The sequence below is a fragment of the Solea senegalensis genome, linkage group LG6 (assembly GCF_019176455.1).
Source record: "Solea senegalensis isolate Sse05_10M linkage group LG6, IFAPA_SoseM_1, whole genome shotgun sequence".
NCBI lineage: Eukaryota > Metazoa > Chordata > Actinopteri > Pleuronectiformes > Soleidae > Solea > Solea senegalensis.
The window spans coordinates 8,296,717-8,313,628 of record NC_058026.1 but is presented as its reverse complement, the minus strand read 5'-3'; the positions used below and the strand labels follow the sequence as shown (position 1 = coordinate 8,313,628).

The window sequence follows — 16,912 nt, the reverse complement described above, 5'->3', positions numbered from 1 at the left end:
ATGACGGAGCAAATTTTTTTTATTTTCAGTTAAACTTTTAAAACAATACTTGACAGAAAACCTTTTGTGTGTTTTCATAGTTTTAAACAAAGTAGTAAAACCGGTCCGTGTGCCAACAGCCACGCGGTCCTTTTAAAACTCTTCATAATTTAATTTGAAAATCATTTTAAGATGAAATGTTCTTAACACTGAACTAAAAACCACCGTTACCTGCAGCCACAGTGTTTTTTTAAAGTGGAACCGAGACAGCTTTTTTGCCGTTTGCTCCTCTTACAACTGTTGCCTTTGTCCTTTTGCCTCTCCTGCGGCTGGGAGCGGAGTGACCTGGCTTGGCTGTGGTGAAGGTGATGCACTGGGAGTCCAGGTAATCAACCAGCTTGGCGGCACCCAGGCGGATCCCGGCCGCCTTGAGTCGCCCTTGGAGCTGAGAGAGAACTAGAGGCTGGTACTGGAGGATCTGACTGTAGAGCATGGAGTCTGACAGGATGAAGGAGCGCACTGCCTGGAGGCGATCCTGGTGGCGGGTCGCAGCCTGGGAGGCAGAAATGCCACCATCGCTGTCCGAGTCGCCATCGGTAGAGGGACAAAACTCTGGGTTGGACCTGATGATTGAGGCAAACTAATGAAGTTATTTCAACCAGCACAAATTAAAACATCATTTGGTGCACGAATGCTTCTTGAACAAAGTATTTCTTAAATGTAAAAAGGGAACCTGTACTGATACGGGTCCCTGATAAGTGGTTTTCTTTAGACTACACAGCGGTTAGGTCCCAGTCCTGTGTGGAAACGCTCTTAACTTCATTGTTAAACATTACTGTGAGTTCTCCGTGTCATTGTATCATAATCATACCTTTCAGATTCTTCACTGGCAGCTGTTGAAGAAGTGTTGGAGCCCTGCGATGCAGACAGTGGCTCTCCCTCCTTCTCCTCCTCCTCCTCTCCTCTGTGTTTCAGAGGGGAAACAGCAGCAGGTGCTCTGGGCTCCTTGAACGTCACAGTCTGGCTACAGGAGCCTGATTTGCTGCCAGTGGCTGCTGAACTGGTTTTAGGAGGGGGCTTTACTTGAAGAGTGCGTCTTGCTGAGGGTGCCTCACCGTCAGAGTCCGAGCTGACCACCTGATGGGTGTACTGGTGGATCTCCCTCAGTTTTAGGACCATCTGGCGCTTTGGTAAAGGCCGAACACCAAAGCTGTACAGTGGGCAAAGTAAGAAGCATTTGTGACACGTGGACAAACACACAGACGGACTGAAAGAAACGTCCGACACGAGAATCAAACCGAACGATGCCAAACTGTAGATCCGTTAAAAAGACTTCAAAATCCTGAAAACATGCGTTAATCTCCAAGGGAATGTCCAAAATCTCAATATTTAACAGAGGAGTCTGGTGTATTAAGTGACAGCACTGCCGAAAGCCGGCGATCGTGAGCCAAATCACAACTCGTTGAGCCGTATTTCAGTTCAGTGACTGTGTCAGGCGGAGTTCTGTGCTCCTGCCATGCAGGAAGTACTGTGAACTACTCTTTTCAATGAACTGATCCTAATGATTCAGTTACACCGAAAACGTCTTTGCTAGTCACAACTTTGTATTTTGATCTAAATTTGACAGACTTCAGAACTTAATCTTTAATGATCTGACCTTTTTTTGGCCATACCAATTTGTTTTTGTCCGAGAATGGACTCAGCCCTAGCCCTGTAAGCTGCCCATGCATACCTTCTTATACCTCATCTTTACCATGAGGACGGAGATGAGAGTGAAGGAACCCACCTGTTGAGTTTGTTCTTGAGCTCTGGCGTGTCCATGTCAGAGTAGTGAGGCATGGGAGTGATGGGCACCACGGAGCGACGCTTTTTATTGTGTGACGCTGCTGTTGAGACAGAACCAACACTGATGTGACGATCACTGAATGTTATTAGTGAGGGAAAATAACTTGGTTTGCAACCTGTTTTCCTGAAGATTTATTCATCCACTGCACTCCCCCATATTTCCCAAAAAGGCATGAAGCAGTTGGGGATATGGACTAACCATAAAGCTATGTCATTATGAGTGTTTATTATCTTGCACTACCTCTATAGATAGACACACAAGGTCTGCTGAAAACAAAGCACAACTTTTCCATCTATACAAAATAAATCAATGAAAATCACAGCAGTGACAAAACCCAGAGGACCCAACATCTGACCATCTGCAGCCATTTCAATTTATCAACACAATGTTGCTCTTGCCTCCGTCTGTGTTGACTTAAAACAAAACCACTTTGTGGTTTGAATGTAACAGACATTTATTTATAAGTTACGCACTACAGTTTTTAAAACAACTATAGTTTTACTGTGTTTTAAAGCAAAAAAATTAAATTAAGCTATGGTATGACTTCATACCTGGGGTTCTGAATTGAGCTGATGGATTCACCCTCTGAGTGAGAGGGAGAACCTCCTCATCTTCCTCCTCCCAGCTGTCCCATATTTTGGGGTCCATGAGGCTGTTGTTTATCTCTGGTGGTGATGGGGTGAGGGAGGGTTTCCTTTGAGCCTGTACGCTGGCTGGTGGTTGTGCGCAGTGGCTGTTAGATGCAGAGGACCGAACCACACTGCTGCAGCTCTTCCCCGATTGGATATGGTGAAAAGATGGTGCAGGCTGACAGTCAGAGGATGACGATTTGGCCGCTTCTCCTCGTCCGAGGCTGTGCTCCTGCTGACTGGACCCCCCACTGTCCTCCAGTCTCAGGCTGAAGCAGCCGGGGTCTGCTCCCGCGTAGGCGTCGAGGCCCCAAGAGTCGTTGAAAGCTATGGGAGGTTCGTCCATGAAGCTCTGCTGGAAACTGGACTCCACAGCACCTGGTTCTCCACCTCCTTCACTCTCATCATGCGTGTCTCTATTTTTACACTCTCTCTCACTTTTTCCCTCCTCATCTCCTCCTCTCCTCTTGAGCTCAGCCCCCGTGTTTGTTCGACTGCAGGACTCTTCTGGGCATCGGCTGTCACTCGAGGAACTGTTGTGTTTCTGTGGACAATGAAGACCTTTGTTGTAAGACAAAGGAGAGGGTGGATCTGAAGGGTTGGATAAGGGGGAGAGACGAAAGCTCCCTAACTCTGTCTTTTCTAGGCTTTCCGATGAAGCTCTGGCCCTTCCCTGACTGATCGTCTTCTGTTTATCAAGGCTGCTGGTGAGTGGAGAGGTGCCAGGAAGGACAGGGGGCTGTTGGAGCTCTGTATGCAGGGGAGTGCTGCTGTAGGGCTGTGGCTGGACATGCTGCGGTGTATCTTGCTTTAAGGAAGCACTGAGGGGATGAGGCTTATGTTGAGGCATTGAAGACATTTCTCTGTTCTTATGTACGCCAAAACCGCTGGCACTTTTAGGAGAAAAGTTAGGATCCAAACCAGAGCTACAGGGAACGGTTTCTTCCAGGTTCAGCCTAGGAATGCTGCTCTCTGTTGGGCCAGTTTTGCTAGAAACTCGGGTTCCACTGCTTGAGTTGTGTAGACTGTAATGAGATGGTAGAGCGGGAGAGGAAAAAAGAGAGGAGGGCGAGGAAGTGCCGCCTTTAGGGAACAGCTGTGTCCTGCATGTGCTGCTTTTGGTCTGAGTGGAGCTGCTCTTGGTGCATCTTCCAGGATGCACTGGTGTGGACGGGATCAGCCAGGACACTTCCAGAGAACAGTCGACTGGACTCTGATCACAACCTAAACCTGGACGACCATCAGGAGGATCACTAGAACTAAGCTCTATACTACTGGACACTTTATTCTCCTTGATGGTTTCACTAGGTTTTGATATTGACTGAGGTCTGATCTGAGTGAATGTCTGCAGCTTAGCACAAGAAGAATGTGGACTATGGGAACTAAGAACAGCAACATCCACCTCCATCTCATCACTGGAGTCAGACAGAACTATGAGCTCAGGTTCCTTCTTTTTCAGGCATGAATCAGGAGAGGCGGGAACACAAATGCCACACGAGCCTCGGCTTTCTCGTTTCAATGACCGACATTCTTTAGGCACATCCACTTCAACAGCATCTGTTTCCACATCTCCACCACCACCACAGTCCCCCACTTGAGCAGGAGACACACCTGCCACAGGCAGGTTGGATGTACTGGGTGGAGGGCTGGGTGAAAAGTCATCGACAATGCTTGGTGAGAACTGAAGCAATGTTCTGACAGAGAGTTCACCTAAAGGTTTACAGGAGGACGGTTGTTTCTGGGGTTGAGAGGTCTGTGTTTTTGATGGACCAGGTGAAATATTCTCTTCCTCATAGACTCCAAAAGACTCTGAGAAGACGCGATTGTAGCTGGAATCCTGGCTGGGATGTGAATCAAGTTTTGAGTTTGGATTTAGGGGTATCTTACTGATGCCTCTTTGAAATTCTGTCAGTTTTGTGAAGGAGTCTTCCTCATCAGCTAACTTTTTATCTTCCTCCTCCTCTATGCTGTCATTCTCCTCTACCCTCTTTCTCTGAGTGGCGGCAAAGTTGTAGATCTCCTCCAACTCCTCCTCGTTCACTTGTTCCTCACACAACTCTCTCTCGCCAGATGTATCACCGGTTTGACGATCGTCTTCCAACACTCTCTCTTCATCTTTTCCGCCATCGGAATCTGTGCCCTCATCCTCCTCATCCTCATCCTCTTCATTCCACATGGAGCGCAGGAGCTCCATGAAGGCCTGGTCTGTTTGGTCATTGACATCCTCGCCCTGGTTTGCGTAGTCTGCCTCATCCCCTTGAGGTGGCACCTCCTCTCCGTGGAGCTCACAAAGCTGGTGCAGCTCCTGCAAGTCAAATCTGAATGAAACGCAAAAGGAGAAGAATGAGGAATAATTGCAGAAATAAATGCATAATAAAAATCTGGGGTTACTAAAAATGGTTCAACATGAGAGGTCCCTCTTCCACAAAGAAAAACTACAGAAACAAACAACCAATTAAAGAGGAATACATGAGTGAAAAAGCTGGAAGATTAACAATACAGCTCAGCCAGAACAGGAACACCACACACTGAACACTCTCACCTGGATGCCAGCTCTTGTACATGAGGCCGCAGTGAGGATGGGATGGAGCAGTGAGCTGTGTAAAGGTACTGCAGTAGAGCAAACACTGCCTGTCCTGGGACGTCACTCATCAACACCCTCTGAGCTGCAGGCACTCCTTCCTCCTGCACCCCAAAACCACTTTCATGTACCTGACACAGAGAAAACAGCTCGTAAATGACAGAGAACGACATAGGGGGCAAAATAAATGCTCAATTAAATATTTCAGATATTAGATTCAAATAAGAAAGACAGAGGTCAGCTTTATAGTGCATAAATGACTAAAACTTTCAGATCAATTGTGAACAACAATTCATTTATACCCAACTGTTCATCTCTGGTTTGTAGCAGGGCTTCAGTTATGATTGCAACACACATCCACAAACACATACACAGTGATGACTTTTACCATTTCTGCCAGCAGGGGGCAGCGAGCATACACCATGAAGGAATGGGCAAAGTAGACCTCTCCACTGTCAACCTGGAGCTGCACATCGCTGAGCTGAGGGTTGTTCACCATGCTGTTCAGGTCAGATGATAGTCTAGAAACAGCAACCTAGAGAGGAAACACTGGACTCAGTTCACTGTAAAGCACTTTGTGTTGCATTTTATATGTATGAAAAGTGCTATATAAATCAAGACTGATTCAATATATTTTTTGATGAAATTGTAGTATTTGAGGTTGGCCGCAATCTCAAGAATTTCTTCAAGTTCTTGGTCTCATCTCGGTCAGACTTGCTGAGGATTAACTTTATTGTTGAACAAATACAGTACTCTCAGTCAATCTAAACTGTAAATAAACCTCAAACCTGAATATTTAACAAAGGAAAAGTAAGTTATGGCTTTGTCATCAGAATATCCATGTGTGCACAATTATTAGGCAAGTATATGAAAAACTAAAGTCTTCCCATTTCACTTTATTTATCACAGCACCGACTGTAAATCTCACATTTAAGAGGATTCCACAAGTTTTCCATAGGGTTTAGGTCAAGTGAGGAAGGCTGGGGTCATGTCAATATTCTGTCATCTTTAAGGCCTCTGCTGGTAGAGTACTTGGATGCATGTGCTGGAGCGTTGTCCTGCATAAAACATCATGGCCTTCTTGAATGATATAGACTTTATCCTGTACCACTGCTTGAAGAAATGATCTTCTAAAAACTGGCAGTAGGTGTGGAAGTTGATTTTAAGTCCATCTTCAACCCCGAAAAGGTCCAAGTAGTTTATTTTTATAAATAGCAGCCCATACCGGTACCGCACCCCCATCTATTTGACGGCTGACTCTAAGTGGAGCTCTGTGTCCATTAGTGATCCAGGCACTGGCTCATCCAACTGGTCCATCAAGATTCACTCTCATTTCATCTGTCTGAAGTACATTGCATTGCTGGAATATGACGGCCCTGGAGGTTAATGGGTTCCTGGTAGCTTTATGTTTATTTATTCTAATGTCTTTAGCAGTTAATTTGGATCTTCTTTTCTCAACACGTTTCTTATGACTATTTTTATTTACAACAAAATGTTTGACTGTGTGTCATTTTACATTTTTTGACTTTTCAGAGCTTGTTAAATCTCTTTTTGGGCCCATTTTGTCTGAGGTAAAGAAGCTGCCTAATAATTATGCACACCTTGATATACGGTGTTGTTGACTTTAGGTCACACACCTAATAATGTTTAAATCCAATCAGCATTTAAGTTCATATAGCTTGGAGTTGGGAAAAAAATGCACAAAAATGACAATAAGCCCAAAGTACTCGCCTAATAATTGTAGAACACTTCATTCTAACACTTCACACTGTTTGAATGAGAAAGATGTGACAGAGGGAAGATCCTCAATTTCTATGAAAAACAACTACAGCTTTTATGATCAAAACAGGTCTTACTGATTGATGGCTGCCGCGTTTTTTATCTCCTTTATCTCCTCCCTGTGCCGTTTTTGTCAGGAAGTCACTCAGACACAGGTCAGCCTTCTCCTCCTCCTGCTCCAGGACAAAGCCGCTGAGATGAAGGTTTGTGGACTGACTGGTGCTGCTCCGTTTGTCTAAGGAAGACAGACATAATTAAAACTTATGATCAGTTTGGTTTTTACCAAGCCTTAGATGTTTTGTACTCATGATCAATATAAAGCAAGTACTTGATGCATTATTACAACAGCTATACAAAAGAAATGCATTTTATTTAGGAAACCCATGAATGACAATATAATCTAATACATCATTAACAGTTTTCTATGACTCATTGACTCACCATGATGAAAAACTTGTACAGGTCTGCGTCCATTTTTGCATTAAACATGTTTAAATACTACACTGATATTTAATAATATGTAACCTTTAGTGTGGCCTGAGGCAGGGTATCTGCACTGTGTGAGGGTCATGCCGTCTTCTGCCAGCTCCATCAGGTCCCTTAGAGCCTGGCTGCCCACTAGGCGCTGCCCTGTCTCTGGGGTGGAGGTTGCTGTGTGAGTGGAAGATGGCAGGATGGAGGCCCTGGACCCTATGACAGGAGTCCCTTCGCACTCTGGTTGTAGAGACGACTCGGGCTTGTTACCAGCGCTGCAGGAGGCCTCATTAGTCTGAAGGTGGACGAGATTGGTGTTTTTATTTTCTTTATTTAACTCAGCCACTTCTTAAACAAATACTCAACACAACATGAAATTAAATTTCTTATTGTGCCCAAGATTCCTTTAGATATAATTATAATATAAAAGACAATTAATAGTACTTTTTTTAAACATTCAATAAAATGCCCATTTTCCATCAATTTGATTCCTGTTACATGTCATGCATAGTTTTGTGTGATAAACTTAACCACCATCACTAATCTGTATTGGCATCTTGTTCAGATTCACATGAGAGCACAGAGGAATCATTTTACTGGACGAAAGGGTTTATGACATGATCATCTGCCTCTCAACAAAATGAAACCTACACGTCCAAACCTACAGTATCTGCTGACAGCCAGGAGCAGAACAGGCTGCAGAGAAATCCATATCCAGGTGTGTTAAAGAGACGACCTAAAAAGTCAATACTGGAATGCTACTGTTGACATTTGTCCTGGTCATAGTGGGATAATTGAGTCTCCATGTAAGGACACAGATTATGTCAATATCCAGATACCACAGACGTTGCTGTGTTTTGGTTGCACTGATTTTTGTACATGTTTTTTGAACACCTACTGTAATTGTTTTTTTAATGCGAACACTTTGCAAAATATTTCTCTTCCACAGACACTTAAAATTGAGCTGCACAATTTTCGTTCCTTTGCCATGACCAGACGTCGTTTAGTCTTATCTGCATTCTCCATTGAGTTCAAAAACGTGACAGACATAATTGTCACATGCCTCACCTTTGCTGTCTCCCAGGGTGTAATGAGCTCTCTGAGCTCTGGGGTGTAGAAATCAGACAGAGTGGTGGAGTTGCTGTTCAGCAGAGCACTTTTCTGCCAGAGGGAGGCAACAGCGTTCAAACCACACAGCCTGCTCGGGCAGCGGGTCGGCGTTGGGGGAGAAGGCGTCCGGTTACGTAAGAGGAGAGCAGAAACGCGTTCCTGCAGCTTCACCAGGGCCACCTCAGCATCCTGTACAAGGAGGATCGGAGGAGGACGAGGGACAACTCCCCTTTTCTTCTTTCCACGTCCTTTAGCTGCTACAAGAGAAGAAGACGGGGTTTAATATGTTGTCCGACTCAGCTGGACTTGCTTGAGGTCTGTGAAGACACCTGAAAATGCCATGACTTGGAATAAACTGTTATGTCACATCTATAGATTTTTTCTGCAATGAAAGAAAAATTAAACAAGCTGTAGTTCTATTAAAGTTGCATTATTTTGCTTAGTTCACAGATAATAAACACAGTTCTTGAACTCAAAGATTTTGATGTGTTTTGTAATATGAACATAAACCAATGATCAATCTGAACTGAGGAACTTATAGTAAAATGCAAAGTATACAACAATTAAAATAATATTAAAACGTTTTTTTTAGATAAGAATTAATGCCAAGTTTGAATCAATACAGTCCTTATTTTGATATGTATGTATGTATAAACGTGATGTGTCTAAGACAGTGTCAATATGTACAGAAAAAAACTGTTGTATCCTTGCATGTTCAACACTGAGACCTGTCATTTTTCCATCAATATAATAACATTATTGATCAATGTTTTGATGCATACAGATGATGTAGTGATACTACAACTATACCTCCATCTGGCCTCCACTTCAGTGCTGTGGTCACTGCAGTGTGAGAGACAGCAGGCTTGGTGTTTAATTCTCTGTGTGCCTCCTTCTCCTGTTCCAGCAGGGAGGAGGACAGAGCCAGAGCAACCATGGTGTCTTCATCCACAGGATCAGCCTTCTTCCTGGGCTTCTTCTTCACTGGGAGGCCTGGCTTCGAGGGGCCTTTCCTTTTTGTCCCTGCCGCCTGTGCACTATATGGAAAAAAACCCCACAATGGCTAGAATGTAATGTATAAGCTGGAGGACAAGTGGTGAAACATGACATGGCAACATTTTCTCTTGATTAATAAACCTGAAAATAAAAGGTCAAACACTTGGCATGTCATTGTCTTGTGGCTGGACTGAAATAGTGAGGGTGACTCACGCTGTGTTGACAGTGGGGACATTTGGAGTCTCCTTCGCCTGTCTCTGCAAAGCTTGCAGCAGCACCGCTGGAGGTACGCCCATCTCCGAGGAGCAGCGCTTCAGGTGGGTGGAACGACTCTTTTGGGACTTGAATGTCTTACCACAGATGGGACAGTCAGGGATACGAGGAGGAGGAGGAATCAGGCCACTGTTCTCACTGTCATCTAAACACCTACAAAGATGGATGACTCTCACTGTCAATGTGCCAAACAGGATACTTAGAGTGTACAAAGGCATGCGCATCCAAATTAAATAAACACTGGATGCTTGACAGGATGGAAAAAATGTGTCCACACATCAGGTGATGCTCCCAATAACTCCCAATTGAATACTGACTGGGAGACATTTCAGGCCGAAGCCCTTCTTCAGACGATCAGTTGGACCATCTCTTAAGAAATGCTTAGGCCTGACATAATAAAAATACAATTGGGGAGCAGTAACTGGTGTGGAGACACTTCAGCAGTCATCAAGAGCTGGTAGTAAAGAAGGGAAAAGTCACCATAAATCAAGTTAGAATGGAAGAAGCCTCTTGGATGAGATGAAACATCAGCTAAGCACTGAAGATGACAATGACCTGGATGTATGAGAATGTTCACAGATCCCATCAACCACCAATAATAGGAATAAAAACGTCCATACCTGTTGAGATGTTGTGTTCGTCCCTCAGGAGTCATATGAGACAGATCTCTGTAGCAGATCTGACAGAAGAAAAGACCTCCATCTTCCAGGTCGACCATCTCAGCCTGTGCTTCCTCCCTGTCCAGCTCCTGCTGCAGCCGCAGAGCCAGTGCCTCATCACTGTTTATGTGGAGACCAGAGCTGCAAGGTTCTGGAGAATCTGCACAAAGAGAGCAGAGTGAACCCGATTCAAAACACATACAAAAGAGAGCTGCACAATATTAGGAAAAGAATGCAATAACAAAATTTTGATACATAAACAAACATTATGGTGTTAATGTATTTCTTTCGTTGGGTACCATTTGTTGACACTGAGGACAACCATGAAATGGCTGATTTTTTTTCTTTATTTTGAATCAAATAAAAACCACTTCCGTGATTTCTTTGCTCCTCTATGACTGAATATCAGTAGTTTGTGGACAATAACATATGAGTATATTGTCAATTTGTTTGGGAAACACTGGTCAACACTATATTTTATGGATAAAAATACCTGGTAAATAGAGAAAACTATCACCAGACTAAGTGATAGTGTTAGTTAGATAGTGTTGTTACAGCCATAAAAGATACATTTTGGAAAACATAAATATCTTACATTACAGAAGAGAAATCTATAACACTCGATTTACAATTATAAATCGCATATATAATTAGGAGTTACAATACATGTCACAAAGATCACAATTGTATATTGTTACCCAAATCGTTAATTCCTCACCTTGTCTTTGTGGCTGTGGACCGTCTAGGTTCATCTGTTGTCTCATGTCTCTGTGCGTCATCCTCGGAGGACTGGTTTTCTTGAACTGCTGCATTTTGAGGAGAACTTTGTCCTTTGCTGACAGACCTCTTTCAAATCTGGGTCCTGCTGCTGTTGTTGAAGTGGCAGCAGCCAGAGGGTTAGCATCTCTTGAATCACCTCCTGTCTCTCCAATGGCTGCATTTTGGCCTGTTCCAGTGCAGACAGACTGGGTTCCGGTGAAGACAGACTGGGTCCCAGTGACCTTTGAGCCAGAGTCTCCATCCTTCTTGTTTTTCTTTCTTCTCTTGTCGCCTTCACTTGTCTGAGTGGAGGGCTGATGCTCTGCACTCTTTGGCGGCCTGTTCTCACCTGGTTTCCTGCGGACTCGTTTCAGCAACTTAGAACATAGGTCTACAAAATCCTGGTCCGAGTCATCCATTATGGTTCACTTATCCTTGAATAGGAAGGCGAAAGCGACATGTCCTCATTTGTCCAACATGGACCAAGTCAGCTTCAGGGTCCACAAGGGGAACAACTTAAGTCCTTACTCGAAAACACAAACGATATCATTCATTTCACACGCGTGAGTTCTACTGTGATACTATTTCTTGAGAAATTAGCTTTAAACGCGTTTAGTTTGCAGAGAATATCAGGTAGTCAGCTAGTTACTCGGTTTTGTTTTTTTAAAGTATTGGCTCTTCGGTTTCAGTTTTCCGCATCACGACGAGTCTGTTACTGTGGCGACTAATTGTAAAATACAACTATAACGTTGTTTATCGTTAAGCTGGTGAATAAAACGGTCAAGTATCTGACGAGGCTCGGTTTAATTTTAAAAACATCTCACTTCTTCATTTCGCGCTTCCGATCACGTGACGGCGGTTGAACCAATGCGGGGCTGTGCAAAAGGACAGTGGCGTTGCAAGTAAAAGGCTCGTGTTACACAAATTACGTTGACTGTGGTCCTAGACATTCACCAAAAAGAAGAAAGAACATGAATGCATTTAAAATGAAAAATCTGTATATAGAGATGGGGCCAGTTTGTCCAGAGATGTTAAGTAATGCATATGCTCCTAGTGTGTTGCAATGTTTCTGGAAAAACTGGATTTTCTATGCCCGAAAATTATATTGCACTTGGGCTAGTGGCCAAAAGTCGGCGTGAGAACTTGCCATAGTTAGCATTTACTAATATCTGAAGTTTTTATTAGGTACACCTGCTTAAATGCTTTTCAACTTAAATATCGTATCAGCCAATTGGTTATCAGCATCTCAATGATACCAATGAAGACGATAAGATCAAACCGAGAATCAGAATTTTGAACGTGACCTAGTTGTTGCCAGATGTAATGGTCTGAGTATTTCAGAAATTGGTTGGGATTTTCATGCACAAGCAGGGTCCAGATAATTCAGTGAGTAGCAAAAATACCTTGTTGATGCCAGAGGAGAATGATTAGACTGGTTTGAGATGATCAAAAGGCAACAGTAACAACTCATTATAATCAGTGAACCTAATAATGTGGCCAGTGAGTATGTATACCCCTGTATAGTGGAAATAGATTTAATAATTACAAGTCTGTAAGAAATAGCAAAACGTAAATTGTAATGCAATTTCAATTTGTTCCTTATTAATCTTGATGCACATAGTTGATTTCAGCAACTATTTTAGTCGTGATTACTGCAGTGGAGAAGCTTTCCATATTACAGCATGTCAAGGGAGGAAAAAAACAAGATCATGTTGGTCAGAGTAATCATGTTCAAATTGTTCAAATTTTGTACATTTACCATTACTCCTAGACTCAAACATTCGTTATTGTTGTTGCAACAACATCCCTGCAAATAACTGATAACAAAAACTTACAGAATTTACCTTTTTTATGAACTCCGAGAACCTCAGGCAAACTTGCACGCTCTGTCCCACCTGGAGAGCAGACAATCTCTGCCATCTCACAACAAAAATGCTTTAATTAGAAATGTTTCTACAGTGTCTTCAACCCAGACCATTTGTTCTCACACCCGTTGCAAATTTTTCTTCTTACTGTTGCTCAAACAGATGATTAAAGCACTGTGCAGTAGATACAAATAAACATAAACATGAGTGACAGCTCATTATTTAGTCAACAGAGTACTGGAGTTCTGTTGCACACAGTTTATTTAACAATATGGTATATAAGTAAGAAATGAGTCTTTTACCAGTTTATACAGTGATTTCATTCTCTCTTTTCCTTATATTTATAATATTTTGTTTAATAACTTGATTTACAATTGGAGAAAAAGTTAATCCCCCTAATTCAAGTTTCTGCAAGAGAGGAATGAGGGTTGTGGAACATTTAAATTTTCAGGGTGAATCTCAAACATGTCCTTCATCCCTAGACAAAACACAACTTAGTGTAAAATTTAGAGGATAGGGCATCATCTGAGATTTAGCCTACAAACAACCGGTGATCATTCCACCTCAGCTTAGGGGACTGGTCTTTTTCTCACACTCTCTTTACACTTTACAACATTTGTATGACAAAAACGTATGACAAATTCTTTTTTTTAATGTCAAAGCAACAATTTTCTACACCTGCAAGACAGATTTATTAAATTCCAGGCCACTGAGATGTAGGTTGCAGTCCTTGTGTCTTTGTTGGTGAAACCAGGTAAAGCTGTGTTTCTCTTAGTGACTGTGAGGGTTTGTGTCAGTGTCTTCATGTGTGCCTGCATACATGCCTGTGTATACACAACCTGGCGCAGTCCATTTCCTACTTTAATACAAGTGAGTGCTCTTCATACACACAAAGAGAAGGGAGCAGTCTCTGTCCCTGAACGCATCATCATCATGGAGTAATGATACAACACTAGATTACAACTGTTTGAGAACAAAAACCTGGCCCAATTCCCAGACAACTTATTTTACAGTTTCAACACAAAAATGCTTAAAGTCTTTTTCCAAAGGTACAAAATAAAAAGATATGAATATTATAATGAAATTGTACATTTTTGTTTTTTTTAAAAAAAGGAAAAAAAGGGGGGAAAAAATATGTGACAGGCATGAAACATACCAATAACAAACCAAACAAAAATAAACTGATTATTGAACACATTTGGTCACAACCAAAAATATATTCTTTGTGATTTAAATTTCAATAAGAAGCCTCTTGCAAATTCCTCATCATCCTAAAGAGGAAATACCATTCCACAAACAAATTCCAATCCCTTGATGCGTTGACTTTTTTTGTATTTTTCCTTGACCAAAATTTCTCTTTTCTTTTCATATCATAACATGTTTACCAAGTAGAAAAACCACTCTAAAACTGAAAGGAAAGGAACAAAGCTAACAGCATAACAAGTCCAAGGGAAAGGAGGAGTGGAGGATGGGTCCCTGGGAGCGAGACTGTGCTCTTCAGTTCCCAGCAGAAATGCTACAATCCCTCCACAAACTTCTCCAGAGTGTCACCTGTAGCATCTCCCACCATCCCCAAGTCACTGTTCAGGCCCCCTCTACTGGGTGTGTTAAGCTGCGGGAGCATGGCACTCTGTTCTGGTGTCCCCAAGTGTCCCTGCTCCATGGACTGCAGTGAGCCCCCGAGTCCTGGGTGGGGGGAACCCGAGTGTGGTGGAGGTGGGTGTTGCGGTGAAGGTTGTGGCTGATTCTGGACCTGTGGTGAGGGACTGGAATGTGGTGGCTGTGGCTGCTGTTGCGAAGGCGGACAGGGGGACTGGACGGGTGCAGGGGAACGGACCTGGTTGCTGAGGGTGTTGGCGAGTGTGGACTGGCCAGGGAGGTGAGCTCCACCCTGGGGTTGTCCGGCCAGTAAATGTGTCTGGGGGCTCATTGGGTTGGGCTGGGCAGGAGAACCCATCTGCTGCTTGAGGATGGCCTGCTGCTGGGGAAGCTGTTGCTGCTGGAGCATTCGCTGATGAAGCAAAGTCTGGGTGGAATCTATCCCCATTCCAGGCTGGGACATCTGAGACATGGGCGGGAGCTGGCCCATAGGTCCTCCTGCTGCTCCTGGGGCCGTCTGCATGGCTATCTGCTGCTGCTGCTGCTGCTGCATACGGATCTGAGAGTATGTAGCTGCGGTACCCTGCGTCTGTGCTGGGAACTGGCCTTGTGGCATCACTCCTTGTTGTTGTTGTTGTTGTTGTTGCTGCTGTCTTAGGAGTTTCAGACGGTAGAGTTCCTGGATCTGGGGGTTTGTGTTGTGTGCGGTGTTCAGCAGCTGCGCTTGAGCCCCTAATGCTGCCATGCCTTGTGCTGGAGGCTGCTGGGGATGCTGTGAGGGCATCCCTGGCCTCTGCACTGCCCCAACTGACATGGCCATGGCCTGCATTGGGGGCATGCCGGGCTGCTGTTGCTGACCTGCTTGTTGCTGCTGCGGCTGGTTGGCATGATACTTGGCTGTTCGCTGTTTGATGAAAGCAGCCATTAGCTGAGGGTTGGATTTGAGGATGTTTAGAACCTGTTGCTGCTGCTGGGGTGAGCTGGGAGACTTGAGGGTGCGTAGAAGGTCCTGCAGGGCATTGGGGGCTATAGCACCAGGTCTCTGTGGAGTTTGTGGCCGGACACCAGGCTGCTGTGGTATAAGCATCCTCTGGACTTGCTGAGGTTGCTGCCCCGGAGGCATCATGGCTCTCTGCATGGTCATGGCCTGCTGTGGGGTCTGGCCTGGGACAAGGCCTGGCTGTTGAGTCTGAGCTGCCTGCATGGGGCCTGCAGCTCCAGGCCATTGTCCTGGAGCCATTCCAGTTGGCATGACTTGTGGACCCCGGGGCCCAGGCACCATTTGCATGGGTGGCTGCATTGGTCCAGTCATGCGCTGCTGTGGCTGCTGGGGGTTCATGGGCAAGCCATTCATATTGACCCGGTAATTCTGTTGGTTCTGCTGGGCCTGCGCCATCATCTCGATGTGCCGTGCCATCTTGACTGCAGCAAGGGGAGGCTGCTGCTGTAGCTGCTGAGGCGGTTGGGATGGCTGAGGGAGAGGAGACTGCTGCTGGTGTAGAGGGGAGGCCTGGGGCCCAGGTTTGCCCTGGGACACTGGTGCTTGAGGCTGGCCATTGCGAGGTGCACTGGGAAAAGATGGGGACATGACGCCTGTTGAGTTGGGAGTCTGTGGCTGGTTTGAGAGAGGCTGCTGGGGGGTCTGGGGAGTGTTGGGCAGGCCATGGGAAGTGGGAGTACTGGGGGCAGCGGAGGCCGGTGGGGAAGGCAGCGGCATTGTTCTTCCTTGCATGGTCGCCATTCTCCTCCTCATTAGCTGTGCCTGCTGAAGCCTGTGCTGCAGCTGCTGCTGGCGAAGCTTGTGCTTAATATTCAGGCAGAACGGGACGGGACATTTGTTCTCCTGACAGTGCTTTGCATGGTAACAGCATAAAGCAATAAGCTGTTTGCATACGGGACAACCACCGTTGGTTTTGCGCTTGCATCCCTTGGTGTGTTGAACCACTCGCTTCATCTTCTGGCAGGAAGGCAGCGAGCAGTTGGCATTGCGACACTGACAAGCGTGGACCAGGGACTGGATGCAGCGTTGGATACTTAGCCGCCTGCTCTCTTGTGGGCTCTTGGAGGCCTCTCCACTTTGGCTGTTGCTGTCGTCATCCAGGCCGAGTCCCCACTTCACCATCTGATGCTCGTGGCCCTTCGTGTTGTAACAGCTGATGCAAAGATCAAAGTCCTGAAAAAATAAAGAGAAAACAAGGTCATTTAAGAATTTAATTTTATCAATCGCCTTAGGGAAAGTATTCCTCTGCATTTGACCCATCCTAGAATTAGGAGCAGTGGGCTGCCACACCGAGTAGCGCCCGGGGAGCATTGGGGGTTGGGTACCTTGCTCAGGGGTACCCCAGCCCTTTTTTGGGCGGGTG

At 44.8% G+C, this 16,912-nt stretch overlaps 2 protein-coding genes across 8 annotated transcripts in view; both read right to left on the bottom strand.

The window, feature by feature from the left end:
• Positions 1-39: 39 nt before the first annotated feature.
• slx4 (SLX4 structure-specific endonuclease subunit homolog (S. cerevisiae)) lies at positions 40-11,929 on the bottom strand. Of its 3 annotated transcripts, none has more exons than XM_044027551.1 (13): positions 11,045-11,929; positions 10,288-10,486; positions 9,608-9,820; positions 9,209-9,435; positions 8,357-8,655; positions 7,340-7,583; positions 6,892-7,049; positions 5,424-5,570; positions 4,997-5,166; positions 2,377-4,772; positions 1,766-1,865; positions 851-1,189; positions 40-602 (listed from the first exon to the last, which is right to left on the bottom strand). In XM_044027551.1, exons 1-13 carry the CDS (start codon positions 11,502-11,504, stop codon positions 230-232), a joined length of 5,325 nt encoding a protein of 1,774 aa, XP_043883486.1. In that variant the 5' UTR covers positions 11,505-11,929; the 3' UTR covers positions 40-229. The 3 variants fall into 3 exon arrangements, with proteins under 3 accessions (XP_043883486.1, XP_043883488.1, XP_043883487.1); XM_044027553.1 differs by having other exon boundaries at positions 1,766-1,862; XM_044027552.1 differs by having other exon boundaries at positions 8,357-8,652.
• A 1,236-nt stretch (positions 11,930-13,165) lies between these two features.
• crebbpa (CREB binding protein a) overlaps positions 13,166-16,912 on the bottom strand; it is a 36,668-nt gene continuing 32,921 nt past the window's right edge. For all 5 annotated transcript variants that reach the window (XM_044028633.1, XM_044028634.1, XM_044028636.1 and 2 more), the window contains one exon: positions 13,166-16,722. In XM_044028633.1, coding sequence (XP_043884568.1) covers positions 14,467-16,722 — 2,256 coding nt within the window. In that variant the 3' untranslated portion in view covers positions 13,166-14,466. The remainder of the gene's footprint in view (positions 16,723-16,912) is intronic.

What these genes read in the sequence shown, in the direction of transcription:
- slx4 (XM_044027551.1), bottom strand. Translation starts at nt 11,504, where the DNA reads ATGGATGACTCGGACCAGGATTTTGTAGACCTATGTTCTAAGTTGCTG. An exon ending in TCCACAGCCACAAAGACAAG is followed by an intron (nt 10,487 to 11,044) that starts GTGAGGAATTAA and finishes CTCTTTGTGCAG; the next exon opens with ATTCTCCAGAACCTTGCAGC. An exon ending in GCCCCCTGCTGGCAGAAATG is followed by an intron (nt 5,167 to 5,423) that starts GTAAAAGTCATC and finishes TCTCTGTGTCAG; the next exon opens with GTACATGAAAGTGGTTTTGG.